Genomic DNA, 17,810 nt, shown 5'->3' with positions numbered 1-17,810 from the left:
GTTACCTAGCAACATCTGTAACTGCCAACTCCCATCAGCGTCTCAGGTGTTGGCAGGTAGCCTCTATGTTTTAACTTAGGACAGAGCAAAGCTAATCAGCAGAAGCTAAGCTAGTCACTGAAATGCTTAAATTAACTTGTTGTAGCTATGCTATGTTAGCGTGCTAATGTAACAAGGTGAATTTGCATTTTTACTGTAAACTGACTGGTGTTGGTGGAGAAGGGAGACGATTCATTTTCAATTAATTCATTCAATTAATAACACTATTACTGTTAATATCATGTTACTGTTTTTGGAGGGAAAACAGAAGATGTTATTACACTGAAATGATCTTGCACTGGGTTGATCACATATTAAGCTAGCAGATAAAAACGAGCGCCAAACTCAGGCTGTATGTGCTGTGACATCATGACCACACCCACTTAAGACAGGAACCATTTCACAGCATTGGCGCTGCCTGTAATAGGTTATCTTCTGTATAGAGGATCTTTGCCTTTGCCACAGTGAACTGCTTCAGCAGGTTGAGGTTTGTACAATATGTGTTTGTAGGTTAGAGAAACTTGGAACAGAGGTGCTGCTTCTTTTGTTTTTTGGTTTTGTTTTTCAGAGTGCAGAACGGTTTTCATTTTCTCAGTTTATCTGCATACTCTTGCCCTTTACCCCTCTCCTAGTTTGCCCCACACTTTGTTTACATTTGTTACCCTCCTTACTACCTAATAAATTTTACTTGACCAGTTCCAGCGGGTCACGTTGCTTCCCTCTTCCCTAACTGCAGCCAGGTCGCAACACTCACTATAGGTGTGCAGATCTAGAACTATAAAGTCTGTCAGTGTGCAGACTAACCTAAGGTTCGAGGCCGGACCACCCTCCTCCTCCACTGTGAGATAATGGTGAACAGCTTGTTGAGCAGCGAGCATCCTGAGAAACAGGATTAGTGGCTGCCGTGCTTCAGCCGAGGAAAGCTGCTGGTCGGAGAGATTACACTCTAAACATATGGCTTTTAAGCACTAACACTCCACCTGTCAGTCCTCATTAAAACCACAACTTACACACAACTTAAACACCCACCTGCCCCCCAGGGCCCCCAGAAACTCCCAGGTTCACTGTGTAGAAACTGGTTTCACGAGTTTCACGTCTCCGGCTGAAACACATGATACCCTGAACATCTGATGATGCTCTGCAGACTGTACCCAGAGTCCAAACACTGCACCTCATTACATTTATACTTTGACTCAGTCACAATGTATAATCGGCCGTTCATGCTTTTATTTCAAATAGATTAGATTATTGCACTCCTCTTTCTACTGCTACTCCAAAGCAGTCCATAGAAAGACTTCAGCTTATTAGAATATGTGTATGTATATGTTATGTATATATATTTCCATACGTACGTGTGTGTGTGTATATGTATGTAATTTTATTTCTTTTATTTTCCTTTCCATCATTTAATTATCTATTTCATTTTCTTAAAAATTACATTGTATTTTATTGTTATCATTTATTTTTCTTTGATAATTTATTCCATTGGATAATTGTAATTGTGACATTCAAAATGTCATGCAAATAAAGCCTGACGAATTGAATTGAACTGAATAAATTTCATCGTTTTATAATCCTTCTCGAGCTGTTAGATCCTCAACTACCAGGCTTTTACATACAAACAATTTTACACACAAGAAAATAGGCACCTTAACTATGTAACACTATGTAACATGTGCCAGGAGCCATAAGAGATGAGGGCTCTGTGAACATTTTAACAACTGAACTGAACTTAATTCTCTCATATTTTATTATTCTTACTTGTCTGTTGTCTTCTTGTACTACTTTATTTTGCCTTTATTTTTAACTGACTAGACTTTGATGATCAAACGTCAAAGGTCAAGGTCAGAATACATGGTTTTGGCCTTGTGAACACAATATCTAAATGTAGCACAGACGTTCACTTGCACTCAAGGACGAACAGGTTAGATTGTACTGGTCAAAGGTCAGTGTGACCTCATGTACTTTTTAGCCATTACTCAAGACTTCACACAGCAATTATGACAGAATTTCACACGAATGGTTCATATTTTATATGAGTCTGAATAAACAGGGATGTGATCTAAAACTAGTCTGAGTCACAGAGAGGAACAACCACAGGCCAGGATTCTAGTTTATTGTAAAGCACTTTGAGCTACATCTCTTGTATGAAAAGCGCTATATAAAAAAAGTAATATTATTATTATTATTATTATTATTTATAATATACAGCTTAAAAGAAGCTAAAATTGAACCTTGGTCAAAGAAAAGGTAAAATTTGATGAAGATGGCCCCTGTGTTCAGATCTTGTTTTCAACATTATTTCAGTAGTTACTGAGTTTACAGTGAACATGTTATTACACTGCACAGTGTGTGGGTGAACAGGGGTCAACAGGTGCACAGGAGCTCGTGTTTACCTTCAGGACCTAAAGCTGATTAAATAGGTTGTGAACTTGTAGATGTTCTGGTCACTGAGATAAAATAAAGTCTTTATCTTGTTGATAACATCAGTATCAAGCTCACAGAACCTGCCAATACTGCAGAGAATCTACAGCTCTGTTGCACTCAGCGGCATCCTGAGGTCACTGTGATAACACTGGCAGGTAGATTTGTGAACCATATGGTCTCCAGAGGCTCCTCACTCTCACACAGCACATGGTAACTGGGCCAGTAGAGCAGCAGGGGATTAATAAGTCAGGTTCACCTGCAGGTGATCACCTGAGCCCGACTGCACCTGTTGACTTCAGTCGTATCAAAGTTTGTTTCCTTGTTGCTGGATGTCACAGCACTGACACACTAATGTTTTACAACATCATCATTCAGTGGAACTTCAGCAGCTCAAGTCTTCTGAATAATCCTAATGGTACAAAGGTCAAAGGTTAAGTGCCTGAGGTAAAAAAAAAAATGTCCCCAGAGGGAACCAAGTGTCACTAGAGACTGAATTCTGTCAAAGTGATAGAAAACAGGATTTATTTACAGCGATGAAGAAACTGGTGAACGTTTGTTTTCCTGCAGAGGTGGAAGTAAAGGAAGCTTTGAAAGTTAATGAAACTTTCCCTGCAGACAAACATTCTCCAGCACAAACCAACTGCAGGATGTTGTTATAAACCAAACCACTGGTACTGAACATGGAGTCGTTCTCCAGGTAAACACCTGACTAGCTGGTCAAAGGCTGCAGGGAGGAGGTGGAACCTGGTCAAAAACAGGCTTTCAGGATCTCAGGGTCTTTTTGAGAGGACTACCAGAAGTGTGTGGAGCAAAGTGGAGCATAACAGCAATAACAGCAGCATAACTGGTGGGCTGAGGGGAGCAGGTGAGTGCCACACACAGATGATCACCTGAAGTCACCTGTGAGGGGAATATGTCGAAATGTAAAACTGGATAATTAGGGATGAAGGCTCAGTGTTAAATCTACTGGTTTACAGGTCTAGTCAAGGCCACCACATGTGCCAGGACCTGGGCTGACACCATGAGAGGAAGGTTTCTAATATACAAATCCAGATGATCTTGAACATCTGGGTGACAGAGGAAGGACTCACCCACAGGGTGACAGAGCAGCGGATGTGGAGAGGTCATGCTGGCGGCTCCTCTGGGGTCACATCAGCTCCTGTGAACAAATATAAATCACCTCATTAAAGACAGTTAATAATTAACTGTTGACACTGAAAACACAACCGATCAAACACAGTGTCTGCAGAGGGAGCTGAGCGACGTCTGATAAATGTCCTCAAGTGATGTCACTCGAGTCAGCGTTGTTGAGTGTTAAGACTACAAGTTAGAAAAAAAAAACAACAACTCTGCAGCGCCCCCATCTCTGCTGCAGGCTACAGCTAACACACCAACACCCCCGGCCTAACTGTCAGAAACTGCGCCTTAAAACCAGGATTTGGTATCACTGAGTGTTTCCCTGAAATCTGCTGTATTTTTATTAGATCAATCAGAACAGCTCAGATCCTCTCTTCTGATTGGCTCACTGACCATTTACTAGTCACTCCTCTCTCAGGCTTCAGAGAGAAGCCTGAGAGAGGAGATGTAAAACTACACTGAGATGTTTTTTTTTCCAAATTTATCTTCTGATGGAGATCAACACTTCAGATAAAACATAGAAGAAGAGTGAATTATGGGAGCTTTAATCTGTGAGTTCTACAGTGTTATGGTAGTGTAATGTTAAATCAGTGGAGTCTATTGAAACAACCACTTCTGTTTTAAAATTGTTTCTATATTTCAGGGCAAATGCCCAAGTCTGAAAATCAGGTAATGATCCAAACAGTAACCAACATTTAAATGACACACCCAACATCATTCATACTGTATAAACACAAAGACTGTGATGGATTCCTACAGGAGTGAAGGATTTCTCAACGTTTCCAAAGTCATATCACTCACACACGTACATACGATGACACACAGGGAGGATGAAAAGCTGAGGTTTGAGAAACCTCTGTTTATCCATGTGCAGGACTAGTTATAGTTGTATTTTTCTGTGTTTCGCCAGAGGCAACATGAGTGTGTTACATTCCTGTACAACAGATCCAGACGTGCCCATTCCCAGACTCTGTTACTCAACCAGATGACAAGACACTTAAACATGAGACCAGAGCTTTAATAACGCTCAGAGGTAACTGGACACAACGTGATGTTCCACTCACACGTAAGTTCTAGACGTCATGTTATTAGCATCTGAGAGTAAATATTCATTTAAAGGTCTGAGGGGGCGATCCCTTGTTCCTGGATAAATAATTCAGCAGTTATATGGAAAAAAGCCTCCATTCTGAAGAATGGGGTCTGGGAGCTGAATGGACAATAGCAGAGAGAGAGGAGCTGTGCAGTCAGCTGTGAGGAGGAAACAGCCTCTGGATTGTCCGGACTCAGTGATCTACTGACTCCCACAGTGATGACAGCACTCAGTCAGAGCCCAAAGCCAAACATGCAAACAAGATGAAGGCACATTCTTGCATAATGCTTCACTGAAAGCTGAAGACTCCTGTGGGTCAGTCACTCACTCACTGATGGCGCCCTCTGATCTCCTGTGTAGCTGTTGGGGCTGGGAGATTAATCTAATTTCATTTTCGATCATGATTTTAGCTTCCAATTATTATTAAAACAAGATAATCGAGATAAAATTATTATTATGCTGCATTTTGTTTTGCAACAAATTTGATCCCCCCTACAAAACCATCCCCCCATCCACTTCCTGCCCCATTCACCTGTTAACCCACCCTCAGATATCTTCAATCAATATCGTGTATAACCAGAAAACTACATAGAAACAACGCTTTTTGTTTTGAAATCTGTTTTTTTTATTTTACGTTTTTTCTTTTTTGGTGGTGCTTGATATTCATTCATTATCAACAAGTGTATTGCCAGGGTTGATGTGTTGAATTGCTATATATTTAGATATTATATATTATTTCCTTTATTTATCTCATTTTTTAATTCATTTTTTTATTTGTTTTTCTGTTGAATTGTATTTAAAGTTCAAGTAAATCCACTGTTAAAAAGACAAAGTTCAATAAAGTTGTGGTGTTTTCAAAGTCAGTGAGTAATAGTGTTAAATAATCGTGATCTTAATATTGACCAAAATAATAGATTATGGTTTTTGCCATAATGGAGCAGCCCTACCATCAGTTAAAATATTTCCCTTTGTCAAACACAGAAGAAGCTGAATATCATGAAGCCTGTTCAGGTCCCCAGAGGATGAATCCTCCAACATGCAGTGTGCTGCTGCACCTCGAGTCTTCAGGCGGCAAGCATGGTGAGCATTACCTGCTAAACATCAGCATGTCACTATTGTCATTGTGAGCCTGTTATTATGCTAACATTTAGCTGTGAGGCTAAAGGCAGCCTCAAAGAGTTGCACATTATTTCCTCTGTTACCACAATAAGGACAAAATGTGTTGGTCTCTCCTGCTGCGCCAAAACATAAATGTACCACATACATGTCATGATCAAATAACAGATAACACGAGACTGTAGACAACACACTGGTGGTTTTTATTCATTGACCTCATGACCTCACAAATTCAGCCACACTACTCAGAAAGACTGATCTCATAAAATCTTCTATAAATATATATTGACTTCAGAGTTTAAGGATTTTAATGCGAGTAAAAGTATCATGTGTCTCTAGTTACTGAAAATGGTTAAACAGTAAACAAGAGTAGCCCTAAAAGGTCTGACTGTTATTACACCAACACACTCAGACACTGTGGACCATGGACCAACCAACCCCAACCACTCCCACACCTGAACATAAACCTGCTCTTCTGACGGGTCACATGCATCCATAAACTTAGACTGGTCTGCTCCAGCAGGTCACCCTCACCGTCATGTTGCTGTCACCGGTGTCATCTCCCTCTCAGCTGCAACCATCTGAGGTCAACAGGGGTTATCCACGTTGCTATGCACAATCTGATTTGCTTTCCTTTCATTATACAGAACTGAATATAATGTAGAATACTGCTGCAGCTGTATAGAGTGTATGGTGTAAACTAATGATTTTTCCTTATAACTATTGTTCATTCTCTTTTGTTAACACTTCACTTCATGAAGCACATTTTAATTTGTAGGAATAAACAGACCTCAGGATACAGTCTGAAAATGAACAGTCTGACAGTGAACAGTCTGACAGTGAACAGTCTGATAATCAACAGCCTGACAGTGAACAGCCTGACAGTGAAGAGTCTGATAATCAGCAGCCTGACAGTCAACAGTCTGACAGTCAACAGTCTGATAATCAACAGCCTGACAGTGAACAGCCTGACAGTGAAGAGTCTGATAATCAGCAGCCTGACAGTGAACAGCCTGACAGTGAAGAGTCTGATAATCAGCAGCCTGACAGTGAACAGCCTGACAGTGAACAGTCTGACAGTGAACAGTCTGATAATCAACAGTCTGACAGTCAACAGTCTGACAGTCAACAGCCTGACAGTGAACAGTCTGACAGTGAAGAGTCTGACAGTGAAGAGTCTGATAATCAACAGTCTGATAATCAACAGTCTGACAGTGAAGAGTCTGACAGTGAACAGTCTGATCATCAACAGTCTGATCATCAACAGTCTGACAGTGAACAGTCTGACAGTGAAGAGTCTGACAGTGAAGAGTCTGATAATCAACAGTCTGATAATCAACAGTCTGACAGTGAAGAGTCTGACAGTGAACAGTCTGATCATCAACAGTCTGATCATCAACAGTCTGACAGTGAACAGTCTGACAGTGAAGAGTCTGACAGTGAACAGTCTGATCATCAACAGCCTGACAGTGAACAGTCTGATCATCAACAGTCTGATCATCAACAGTCTGACAGTGAAGAGTCTGACAGTGAACAGTCTGATAATCAACAGCCTGACAGTGAACAGTCTGATCATCAACAGTCTGATCATCAACAGTCTGACAGTGAAGAGTCTGACAGTGAACAGTCTGATAATCAACAGCCTGACAGTGAACAGCCTGACAGTGAAGAGTCTGATAATCAGCAGCCTGACAGTCAACAGTCTGACAGTCAACAGTCTGATAATCAACAGCCTGACAGTGAACAGCCTGACAGTGAAGAGTCTGATAATCAGCAGCCTGACAGTGAACAGCCTGACAGTGAAGAGTCTGATAATCAGCAGCCTGACAGTGAACAGCCTGACAGTGAACAGTCTGACAGTGAACAGTCTGATAATCAACAGTCTGACAGTCAACAGTCTGACAGTCAACAGCCTGACAGTCAACAGCCTGACAGTGAACAGTCTGACAGTGAAGAGTCTGACAGTGAAGAGTCTGATAATCAACAGTCTGATAATCAACAGTCTGACAGTGAAGAGTCTGACAGTGAACAGTCTGATCATCAACAGTCTGATCATCAACAGTCTGACAGTGAACAGTCTGACAGTGAACAGTCTGACAGTGAAGAGTCTGACAGTGAACAGTCTGATCATCAACAGCCTGACAGTGAACAGTCTGATCATCAACAGTCTGATCATCAACAGTCTGACAGTGAAGAGTCTGACAGTGAACAGTCTGATCATCAACAGTCTGATCATCAACAGTCTGACAGTGAACAGTCTGACAGTCAACAGTCTGACAGTTAACAGTCTGATAACAGTCTGATAATCAACAGTCTGATAATCAACAGTCTGACAGTCAACAGTCTGACAGTCAACAGTCTGATAATCAACGGTCTGACAGTGAACAGTCTGATAATCAGCAGCCTGACAGTGAACAGCCTGACAGTGAACAGTCTGATAATCAACAGTCTGATCATCAACAGTCTGATCATCAACAGTCTGATCATCAACAGTCTGACAGTCAACAGTCTGACAGTCAACAGTCTGATAATCAACAGTCTGACAGTCAACAGTCTGATAATCAACAGTCTGATAGTGAACAGTCTGATAATCAGCAGCCTGACAGTGAACAGCCTGACAGTGAACAGTCTGACAGTGAAGAGTCTGACAGTCAACAGTCTGATAATCAACAGTCTGACAGTGAACAGTCTGATCATCAACAGTCTGACAGTGAACAGTCTGACAGTGAACAGTCTGATAATCAACAGTCTGATCATCAACAGTCTGACAGTCAACAGTCTGACAGTCAACAGTCTGATAATCAACAGTCTGATAGTGAACAGTCTGATAATCAGCAGCCTGACAGTGAACAGCCTGACAGTGAACAGTCTGACAGTGAACAGTCTGACAGTTAACAGTCTGATAACAGTCTGATAATCAACAGTCTGATCATCAACAGTCTGACAGTGAAGAGTCTGATAATCAACAGTCTGATAATCAACAGTCTGATCATCAACAGTCTGACAGTGAACAGTCTGACAGTTAACAGTCTGATAACAGTCTGATAATCAACAGTCTGATAACAGTCTGATAATCAACAGTCTGATAATCAACAGTCTGATCATCAACAGTCTGACAGTGAACAGTCTGACAGTCAACAGCCTGATAACAGTCTGACAGTCAACAGTCTGATCATCAACAGTCTGACAGTGAACAGTCTGATAACAGTCTGATGTTTGTTGACTAATAATAATTCCCAGAGTTCATTGTGTCACTTACCCGCCGTCTGGAGATCATCACCGAGCCTTTTCGAGCCTTTCCTCACGGTTCAAGCGACCGTCCCGACCCAGTGTTCAGACCCAGGTGAAGATCACCAGGTTTCGGCCGTGCCTGCCGTACGGTCCCGCAGCTTCTCACGCCCCTACTCCAAAAAACACGTCCTTGGTTGAACACAGGCTCCCCAAGAAACTCTTCTTCCCAGGGTTTTTCCTGTTGTGTTTCCCTCCTTCCTCCTCCTCTTCCTCTCCGTGCACAGCTCGGCTCGGCTCGGCTCGGCTCGGTTGTGGTCTGGGCGGAGATTCAGGTTAACTCCCAGCGAACTGTCGGTGTGCAGCCGAGCGCATCGTCGTTTTGCGGGACACAGCGGGTCTGTGTGAATGTGTGTGTTTGCAGGAGAGATCATCCGCCAGCAAACCCCGCAGAGATGATCACAGCGCCCGGCGTCAGCCTGTGATTCGTGCCGCTGTCCGTGAAGCGGCTGGAGCAGAAGCAGTCTGCGGTGTGTCCAGGATGTGAAGGGGCAGGGGAACCTGAAAAAGTTTACACGTATTGAGATGAACTTCTCCGTGATTTGTGCCGAAATATCTTTTGATAGTCCGTTAAAAAAATCCCAGGCAGTTCGTCGGAATTTGGATTAAATTCAAAGCTGAATTAAGATTGAATGGTCTGATAATGATTTTTTTAAAAGGGGATTGGCGCGGCGAGGTTTCACTACAATGAACGCTAGATGTCAGTGTTGAGTCTTTTATCCTGGTCCCGGGAGATGCTGGTGCCGGAAGTGGCCCAGCCTGATGGTCAGTGTTGGAAGAAGTACTCAGGGTGTTTTTTTGTTTTTCAGGTACTTTAAAAACGTTGACATAAACTTTACATTTCAAAATATGCACCACCCCAAATAAAAAAGTCCTTTAGGATTTTCACCTTTCCCAACAGAATCCCATAGGATTCCTTTAAATTTCTGAAAATCACATTCTATCCACTTAATAGGAAATACGTTTGGTTCTATAAGGTTTTTCACAGTCCTATTGGAAATATATATTTTCCTATTGGCTCTTACATCGCTTTACGTCGATTTATGTTCTTTCCTCTCCCTAGGAATTATGCTTAATTCCCTTTTCTACCTCTGCACCCACAGGAGGTTCTCATGCCACCTCCTGTCATGCTGTGTCCTATAGAATATGACAGAAGTACTACAGACTGTGCAAGAGTTACATCTGACCCTGGACCACCACCCACCAGACTCTGTACATTAATAATGATTATTTAGTACAGGTTGTTCTGCCGTGGAGGTACAAGAAAACCAAGGGACATGTCTGTCAAGTGCCGTTTACAGGCCCACATTGTCCCGAGAAGTGGTTTACTTGTGTTAGTTTTACTTTTCATGTTTTAACTATATTTTTCTGTTAATGCTTATGTACTTTTACTTAAGTAATATATTTAATGTAGTAGAATTGCTACAATACTTCTTCCACCACTGTCTATTTTATTTAAAGGTCCCATATTTTACACTTCTCCAGTGTTTTATCTGAAGTGTTGATATCCATAATAAAATACATATTAAAAACCTGGAAAACTGTGGAAGCAGTTGTTCAGGTTACTTAAGAGGCAGGGGCTATGTTCGAGGCCAGTGACAACACCACTGTCATGAAGTGACAATTTGAGATAAAACTTCACATGAAATGAAAGTGTCACTGGAGAAAATGTCATTGTGGAAGAAAAACAGACTTTAAAGAAGCATTTGATATAGAAATGTCTATGATGACAATAAAATTCAGTTATTATGAAAATGAATATGAAAACCACCACAAGAGGGCGCTCACTGATAAGAAGTCCATTGTTGCTGCTCAGCTCAAAGACCGTTGGTGGGAGGTGAAGATTCAGCATCACTGTTACCTCACTGATGCAAGAAAAATTGCCCCCGGGGAAATTAAAGCTGTTCCCAGTCTGATACTTCATGGTTTTATTAACAACTGCATTCCAGTGTATCATGGAAATGTGTGCATCCATCTCATGTTCACACTGTTTTTTTGCTGTAGAGTAGAAAACAGTAGAAGCAGTGTTAGTGTTAAGAACAGCTCCATCATCTGTTTATAAAGTAATTCTGCTTGGCCATTAAAATCCAATCAGCTCTCTCTGTTTAAATCATGGTGACTTCTCTAATTACAATAAGCAGCCTGTTTGGAATCTAGAGGTAACTTTTGACACCAGCCTAGATTTTGATAATCAAGTCGAACATGTGGTTCAGTCTCGTTTTCACCAGCTCAGGATCATCACATCATTTCTATCACTGACCTACCAGAAGTTGTGCATGAGCTTGATTATTGTAATGCATTTTATTCAGGTATCAGCCAGGCCTCCATCCACCGACTTATTGACATGGTACAGTATGTGCCCAGTAGAGAACTGAGATCTGTGGAAGGAGGTCTGCTGGGCACCCCAGGGTCAGGGTTTGCGACTAAGGGTGAGCTTAGTGTTTGCTATTAGAGCCCCTCACCCCCTGGACCTCTCTCCTGGCTGAAATCAGAGGCTGTAACTCATTAACTTCTTTTAAATCTCTTCCTAAAACACATTTCTTTGCCTTTGGCAATCTTTGATATGTATTTTTTATATTGTTGATATATATATATTGTCCCCATTTCATTTATTGTCAAACCTTTTCAGTAATGTTTGATTTATAATATGTTTTTTATTTATGCTGTTTTACTATTTTTACCACAATCAGGCTCTTTGGCCTTTTATTTTATATGGTTTTATTTTTCTGTGAGGAACTTTGTAAATTTGTCATGAAAAGTGCTATAAAAATAAAGTTATTATTATTATATTGTGATTCTGTCTGACACTGTTTTATGGTGCAGTGTAACACTGCAGCTGTCTGCAGGGCTCCAGATGTTTAGTTTTGTGAAGAACATAATTGTTCAAGACGTCATCTACAGAACTTGGTGATGTGTGTGACAATACAAGTGTTTGTCAGGTTTGGACTCGTTCCAGAGAGAGAGAACTTCACAGCTGCAGAGTCAGAGAATGAACAGATGCATATTCATGCTGTTGGTCTAGACTGACAACCGTTTGATAGATCTCTAAAGCTCATTCCAAGTTTTCCACATTAGTCTGGACAGGAGCTGTCACGCTCATTGATAAGGTGCACAGCGAGCAATCAGGTCAGTCTGGTCCACGGTGGGAACGAAAACCTGCACCTGTCCTTGTCACTGGGATCAGACTGTGACTGGCTTTAGGAGCTGCTCTCAGCGCCCTGTTCCCTCCCAGTCTCCAAAGACGCTGCGTGAAAAGTGGACTCAGGTCAGTTCAGGACGGTGCAGCTGGCTGCTGCCATCAGGTGAAATGCTTCACTGGTGTGTTAATGGAGTTTAATTGATCTCCGTAATCTGAGTGGACAGGACAGTGTGACAGTTACTTTATCATAACTCACAGTGACATCTCCTTCTTGCTGCCTGTCAAATGCATGTAGACAACAGCAGTTAATGAGTGAACCAGCCATATTTCCTACATGACTCATTTCCCCTCTCAACAAGCTATTTTTATTTGACAACAAGTTGGAAGCAATAGATGAAATTAGTTTCCGTCCATATCCTGTACCTGAGTATCCTGCTCAGGGTTGCAGGGAGATTGGAGCCAATCCCAGCATGCTTTGAGTGATCTAATCTAATTTCCCCCTGACAACAAATAAAGTGTGGTCCTTGAGTTGGCTTTGGAGCCGAGTTTAAGAATTCAAATCATTTCAATAGACTTGCTTGTTGACTATGTGATGGTGCACTACAACATGACACTGTCGGTTTTTAAAGAAGAAAAATCAGACACAGTGAAGCTGCTGTGGGCTTTGGAAGGATCTTCAACTAATTGTGAATAATTCTCTGTCTTATCTTGTCTCAACTTATCAACGTGTCGTGTCAGATAGAGATGGCTGCAGGTCATGATGTCACAGCGACTTTGCTGCATGAAATTAGGCCACAACAGCAGGAGCAACTAAAATAAAAGCAGAAATGTCTGAGCACAGGCTGACTGACGGAGGCACATTTTGGTTTTCTCATGACATGGTGTGAAGAGACGAAGAGAGGACGCCTCTTCAGACAACTGTGAGTATCTGATGGAGCAGGACCGAAAAAAAAAAAACGACTGAATTCTTCATATGAAAAAAAATCTTTATTGATCTTCGTTAGCAACCCACATGCAGTTATGTAGTTAACTCAATTCCTTAGGGTGTTAATGTTACAGAAAATACACACAGTTACAGATACACACAGCTGAACTGTCACTAATGCAAGATCATACATATCCAGTCTCGTCGGTTGCATCTTCAGTCGGACATGAAACTATAATCCAACATGTGTCCGAGGAAGCTGTGAGACTAGCCTGATGGGAAAATGACACAAACAGCATTTGTTATAAATGACTGGTCATCATCAACACTGCAGAGTATTTATTTATTTCATGTTGGTCTCTACAGGCTGCAGCGTTCATTTCATCTGTCAACAAGCAACAGTACAAACAACATCCTGAGGATTTTGTTATTCAGCGGCAGGTCTGGATCAGGTGATGACCTCTGACCCTCATGCTGCAGGATCCTTTACCTAAATCCTGATTTGATTTCCTTCCTCCATCCTCAGCTGCAGTCTTACCTCTTCCGTTGTTGCATCCCAGACCACTGGCGTTTCCTATTCGATCCATTCTGGCTCCGAAGCAGCTGGAGGCCCGTTTCCTGGTGGTCATCAGCAGGTCCAGCAGACGGCTCCTCTGGCTCGCGGCCCTGCTGTGGTCCTCCGCTGCTGGTTGAGATCTGTCTGATAGCAGAGGTTCTTGGTCCCCCTCCTGGTTCAGGCTCCATCCTCGGCTGGCCTGGCCGCGCTCAGGCTCCTGGTTTGTTCCTTCATAATCAGCTTCAGAGTCCTCCTCCTGGGCGGCCTCAGCCAGAGTCTCCTCAAAGCGCTCCAGCAGAGACTGAGGTGGAGAGGTGGAGATGGGTTCATCCTCAAACACTCTGCTCTTATGTTTTACACACAGGAATCAGGCTGATTGAAAACATGAGCTCTGGGTGAATCTGTGACTACAGGTCTCTCAGAACCTGATCAGGGGCTTTGTTTGTTAAAGGCTGCTAGAACATGAATGGTTAAGAAATAACTATGGTATCAAATTTTAAGGTTTTACACTTGCAAACAAAGGTGGTATATTAGTTCCCACCTGGCTTCACCAACCTGAGGTGAATGTGACTTTTACAGATGTGTGTTTTCTTGTCCCCAGACATGGACTCTACCAAAACTGTTCTCAGTAAATTATTCCGTCCCATATTTATGAGTGTCTCTTTACTTTATGTTCCCTCAGAAATAAAGAGGCACAAACACAATGATTGTCTCATCAAATCCCTGACAACACTCACATCACATATTTTAACTCTTCTCTGCACCTGATCCTGATCACAAAGCATTTTCTCTCACCACTTAGAGTCGAACTGAAAGTTTTTAACCAAAGGTTTTCTCCTCTTCACAAACCTGCTGAGACAAACTTTTACTGTGGAAAACAGAGAGAACTACGACTGTCTGACGCCATCCCTCGTGGACAAGTTTGTAACTACAATAACCACAGTGATTGGTTGATGAACGACCTGGTGAAAACACATGTGCAACATCCTGCAGTAATAAATTAAAATCAACCAACCTGGACAACCACACAGGTTGTTTTTTGTAATCCTCTGACCCTTGGTTGTCATGGTTACAAAAATAAATGGACCACATACCTACCTTTGTCACCATGGTTGCCATGATAATTGATTAGGTTCAGGAAAAGATGGTGATTTGGGTTAAAATAAGTTCTTCCTCAACATTAGACGATTTTTATTGTCATGGTTACAATAATAACAACGAACGGTCATGGATAATAGAAACAACATAAACTGCTCCTGTCACATGGGAATCGAACACCGCTCTCCTGGGTCATATTCATCTATCCACCCCAACCTCCTCCTGACGTGGACTTTGTCGCTCTATAAACTACGTCACCGCACTTTTCCCTTTGCTCCTGTCATCATCACTACGACCACTAGATGTCGCCTAGCAACAAAACCTAACGATGGGTCATAGTGACCTGCTGACAAACGACCTGTGGGCTCGTTTTTCACAGATCCTCAAGTTGTTGCATTGTCACCATGAAGCAGCGTTACCAAACATGTTCCACCCTGATGTGGTGGTTTTGGTTGGTTGGAGATGTTGTCTCACAAGCTCCTGAACAACAGTCATCATCCCCTCGTGATACAAGACTTTTCAGTAACTCAGCGTCAACAGGAGTCAATTTACAATTCTTTGACCTGGTCTTTGTGAATGATAATTCCTCTCCTCTGCTTTTAACTTCTCCCTGACTGAGGTTCTACTTTTAGGGCCAATCAGCTTTGTGAATTAATCCTAGTCAAAGAAAATGTGGAGTCCTACAGTTAGGAGTTTCTCCATCTGCAAGTTAGGAGCCGCTTTCAGTCCACAGTGAGTACAGGCCCTGATCAGTGTGGAGAGAGGAGGAAACTGGAACCTTCAGAAACATCAGGTTTCATCATCTCACTGCATCTTCTTCTGCAATGAACCCATCAACCAGAGGATCTTATCAGTTAAACATTGTAATATTGTTTAATGGTGTTGTAATACTCTTGTTGTCCAGGGTCAGATGTGGGTTAGGGGCAGTTTTTAGGGTTAGAAGATGAGTTTCATCTCTGTGCATCAAGTAAAGAATCAGGACTGAGACGTGTTTTCTAAGCTTCGTATGAAACATTTGTTGGATTGACAGTGTGCGCACTGTCGTCACCGTCTGAGTGACTGACTGTGTCTTGTGTTTGAAACATACTGAGACCTTTAACCCAGCCTGTTGTCCTCTGAGCCGACAGAATGTACTTTTTTATTTTATCTACATTTCACACAACTTTTAGGTGACGTACTTCTCATCCAAAAGTCACTAACACATCACAGCTTTAAAGGAATGACAATTAAACACAACATAAACTCATAATTGTTGTTGATTAATGAACACTACACTGAGAGCTCACAGATTTTAATTGGACTATTTCTTTGGTGATAAGTTGTTATGAAAACAGTATTTAGAGGGTGTTGTGTCTTTTATCTTTAATTAGCAGATTTTAAAAAAACTGTTCAGAAATTACAGACCCACAAAATGAAATACTACCATTTTATTCCCCAACATGAAGCTGAAAGTCCTCGTACCCTCTTTACACGAGTTTGTAAGGGATGGACACAGCGTTAACTAACTCCACATCTTTGATCGGACATTACCTGTCAAAGTGCAGTGTTCAGACAAACAGGTGTGAGGACTGAACGTGTCACATGGTTTCTTACCTTGAGCTGAGCAAGGTCACCGGTGGAAGAGGCCCGTCCCAGTACGTGGCTGCTAACCAGTGTGTGCTGACACAGTAGGGCCAGTAGGCCCCACAGGACCGCAGTCCTCATGTTATCCTGCTGCTGCTACCACTGATACGACAGCCTGCACTGCGAGATTTTATATACATGCAACATACACACACACACACACACACACACACACACACACACACACCATGCCGCAGACAGTCAGTGTCGGTGGCTCATCATTTTGTAGAAAATCTCAAGTGCATTCTGACACCTCTGCATGATAAGGCAGCTGGTCAGATGTCAGATGAAGTGGCACTTGATGGTAGGTGATGTGTGTGTGTGTGTGTGTGTGTGTGTGTGTGTGTGTGTGTGTGTGTGTGTGTGTGTGTGTGTGTGTGTTCGCGCAGTGGCATGACCTCAGCAGCCATCTTGGAGCTCTGAGCTCAGACGTGGTGTTTATTGACAGGAATGCAGATCCACCATGCAAATACTTCACACTGTCCACACTCCTGAAAAATACCATAGTAGGTTAAAACTGCGGCTCCGGGGTTACAGGGTGACCACGTGGTTCAGATTAGCAGAGGAAGGAAACAATGTCAGGTGTAATAATTGTTAGGATTAAATGTCTTTCTACTTTTGTTTGGTTTTCAGTTATATTTCAGTTTGTAATATATGATTAAGGAGGTTTTAGCTCGAGTGTTACAGCAAAGATTACTGGACTGTTTCCGTTTAACCCAGTGAAAAAGAATAATAATAGACCAAATATTAAATCAATACTTGTCAACTGACATTTTGGAAAATATCTTTATTTGCTTTCTTGCTGAGAGTGAGATGATAAGATTGATACCACCTTCGTGAAGCTAGAGCCAGGAAGCGATTAGCTTAACTTAGCATCAAGACTCATTAATACTAGCTTTGTTCCTCCAAAAGTTCAGAACCATAGACGGTAAATAAAGACAAGCGTAGCCGCCTTGTTGTCACCCACAGGTTTCTGAAAAGTGGTTTTGAAGCTCAGAGTGAGCTGCTCCGCCGTCGCCAGTAACAGCTGATCCAAAAATTTGAAAAGAGGTGGGGCGTGTTTGGAGTCCACCCTCCTGTCATTAAAATCAACCAATTATGTATAACTTTAGTCCTTAATAAAATGTAAACAGGTGAGTTCTATAAAATTCAGCCTGTACAGTTGTCATGAAGGAGGAAAGTAGCTCTCGAGACCAGAACAGTTTTTGTTCCAGGCTGTAAAGGCTGGTTTGACTCACTTTTACTTTGAAAATCTTACAAAAGCTCTGAAAAGAAAAGCAAAGCTTCTCCTCCAAACTCTGTTGTATGCGCTCTGCTGAAGTGCGGTCCAATCACAGGTCTCATTCGTTGGGTGAGGTGGGACTGACAGACT

At 42.0% G+C, this 17,810-nt stretch overlaps 3 protein-coding genes across 3 annotated transcripts in view; 1 reads left to right on the top strand and 2 right to left on the bottom strand.

Moving 5' to 3' along the window:
• The window catches only part of LOC139620025 (rho guanine nucleotide exchange factor 10-like protein), a 40,413-nt gene extending 30,468 nt beyond the window's left edge, over positions 1–9,945 (bottom strand). The window contains exons 1-2 of the mRNA XM_071475149.1: positions 9,069–9,945; positions 3,558–3,625 (exon numbers count right to left, since the gene is read on the bottom strand). Of these exons, the coding sequence (XP_071331250.1) occupies positions 3,558–3,594 (37 nt within the window). The 5' untranslated portion in view covers positions 3,595–3,625; positions 9,069–9,945. The remainder of the gene's footprint in view (positions 1–3,557; positions 3,626–9,068) is intronic.
• Positions 6,619–9,584, top strand: LOC139619880 (uncharacterized). The gene is made up of 4 exons (XM_071474956.1): positions 6,619–8,095; positions 8,191–8,684; positions 9,325–9,372; positions 9,462–9,584. The coding sequence occupies exons 1-4, from the start codon at positions 6,619–6,621 to the stop codon at positions 9,582–9,584; spliced, it is 2,142 nt and encodes a 713-aa protein (XP_071331057.1).
• Positions 9,946–13,207: 3,262 nt separating the features above from the next.
• On the bottom strand, positions 13,208–16,600 carry nppa (natriuretic peptide A). The gene is made up of 3 exons (XM_071474985.1): positions 16,409–16,600; positions 13,700–14,018; positions 13,208–13,433 (listed from the first exon to the last, which is right to left on the bottom strand). The coding sequence occupies exons 1-3, from the start codon at positions 16,517–16,519 to the stop codon at positions 13,429–13,431; spliced, it is 435 nt and encodes a 144-aa protein (XP_071331086.1). The 5' UTR covers positions 16,520–16,600; the 3' UTR covers positions 13,208–13,428.
• Positions 16,601–17,810: the final 1,210 nt, after the last annotated feature.

This window comes from Trachinotus anak, unplaced genomic scaffold, assembly GCF_046630095.1.
Source record: "Trachinotus anak isolate AG129_WGS33_773 ecotype Australia unplaced genomic scaffold, CSIRO_AGI_Tana_v1 ptg000004l, whole genome shotgun sequence".
NCBI lineage: Eukaryota > Metazoa > Chordata > Actinopteri > Carangiformes > Carangidae > Trachinotus > Trachinotus anak.
The sequence above is the reverse complement of the archived record's forward strand: the minus strand, read 5'-3'. Positions and strand labels throughout refer to the sequence as shown.

What these genes read in the sequence shown, in the direction of transcription:
- nppa (XM_071474985.1), bottom strand. Translation starts at nt 16,519, where the DNA reads ATGAGGACTGCGGTCCTGTGGGGCCTACTGGCCCTACTGTGTCAGCAC. An exon ending in GTGACCTTGCTCAGCTCAAG is followed by an intron (nt 14,019 to 16,408) that starts GTAAGAAACCAT and finishes TCTCCACCTCAG; the next exon opens with TCTCTGCTGGAGCGCTTTGA.
- LOC139619880 (XM_071474956.1), top strand. Translation starts at nt 6,619, where the DNA reads ATGAACAGTCTGACAGTGAACAGTCTGACAGTGAACAGTCTGATAATC. An exon ending in TGACAGTGAACAGTCTGACA is followed by an intron (nt 8,685 to 9,324) that starts GTGAACAGTCTG and finishes CTCCGTGCACAG; the next exon opens with CTCGGCTCGGCTCGGCTCGG. An exon ending in TGGTCTGGGCGGAGATTCAG is followed by an intron (nt 9,373 to 9,461) that starts GTTAACTCCCAG and finishes GTGTGTTTGCAG; the next exon opens with GAGAGATCATCCGCCAGCAA.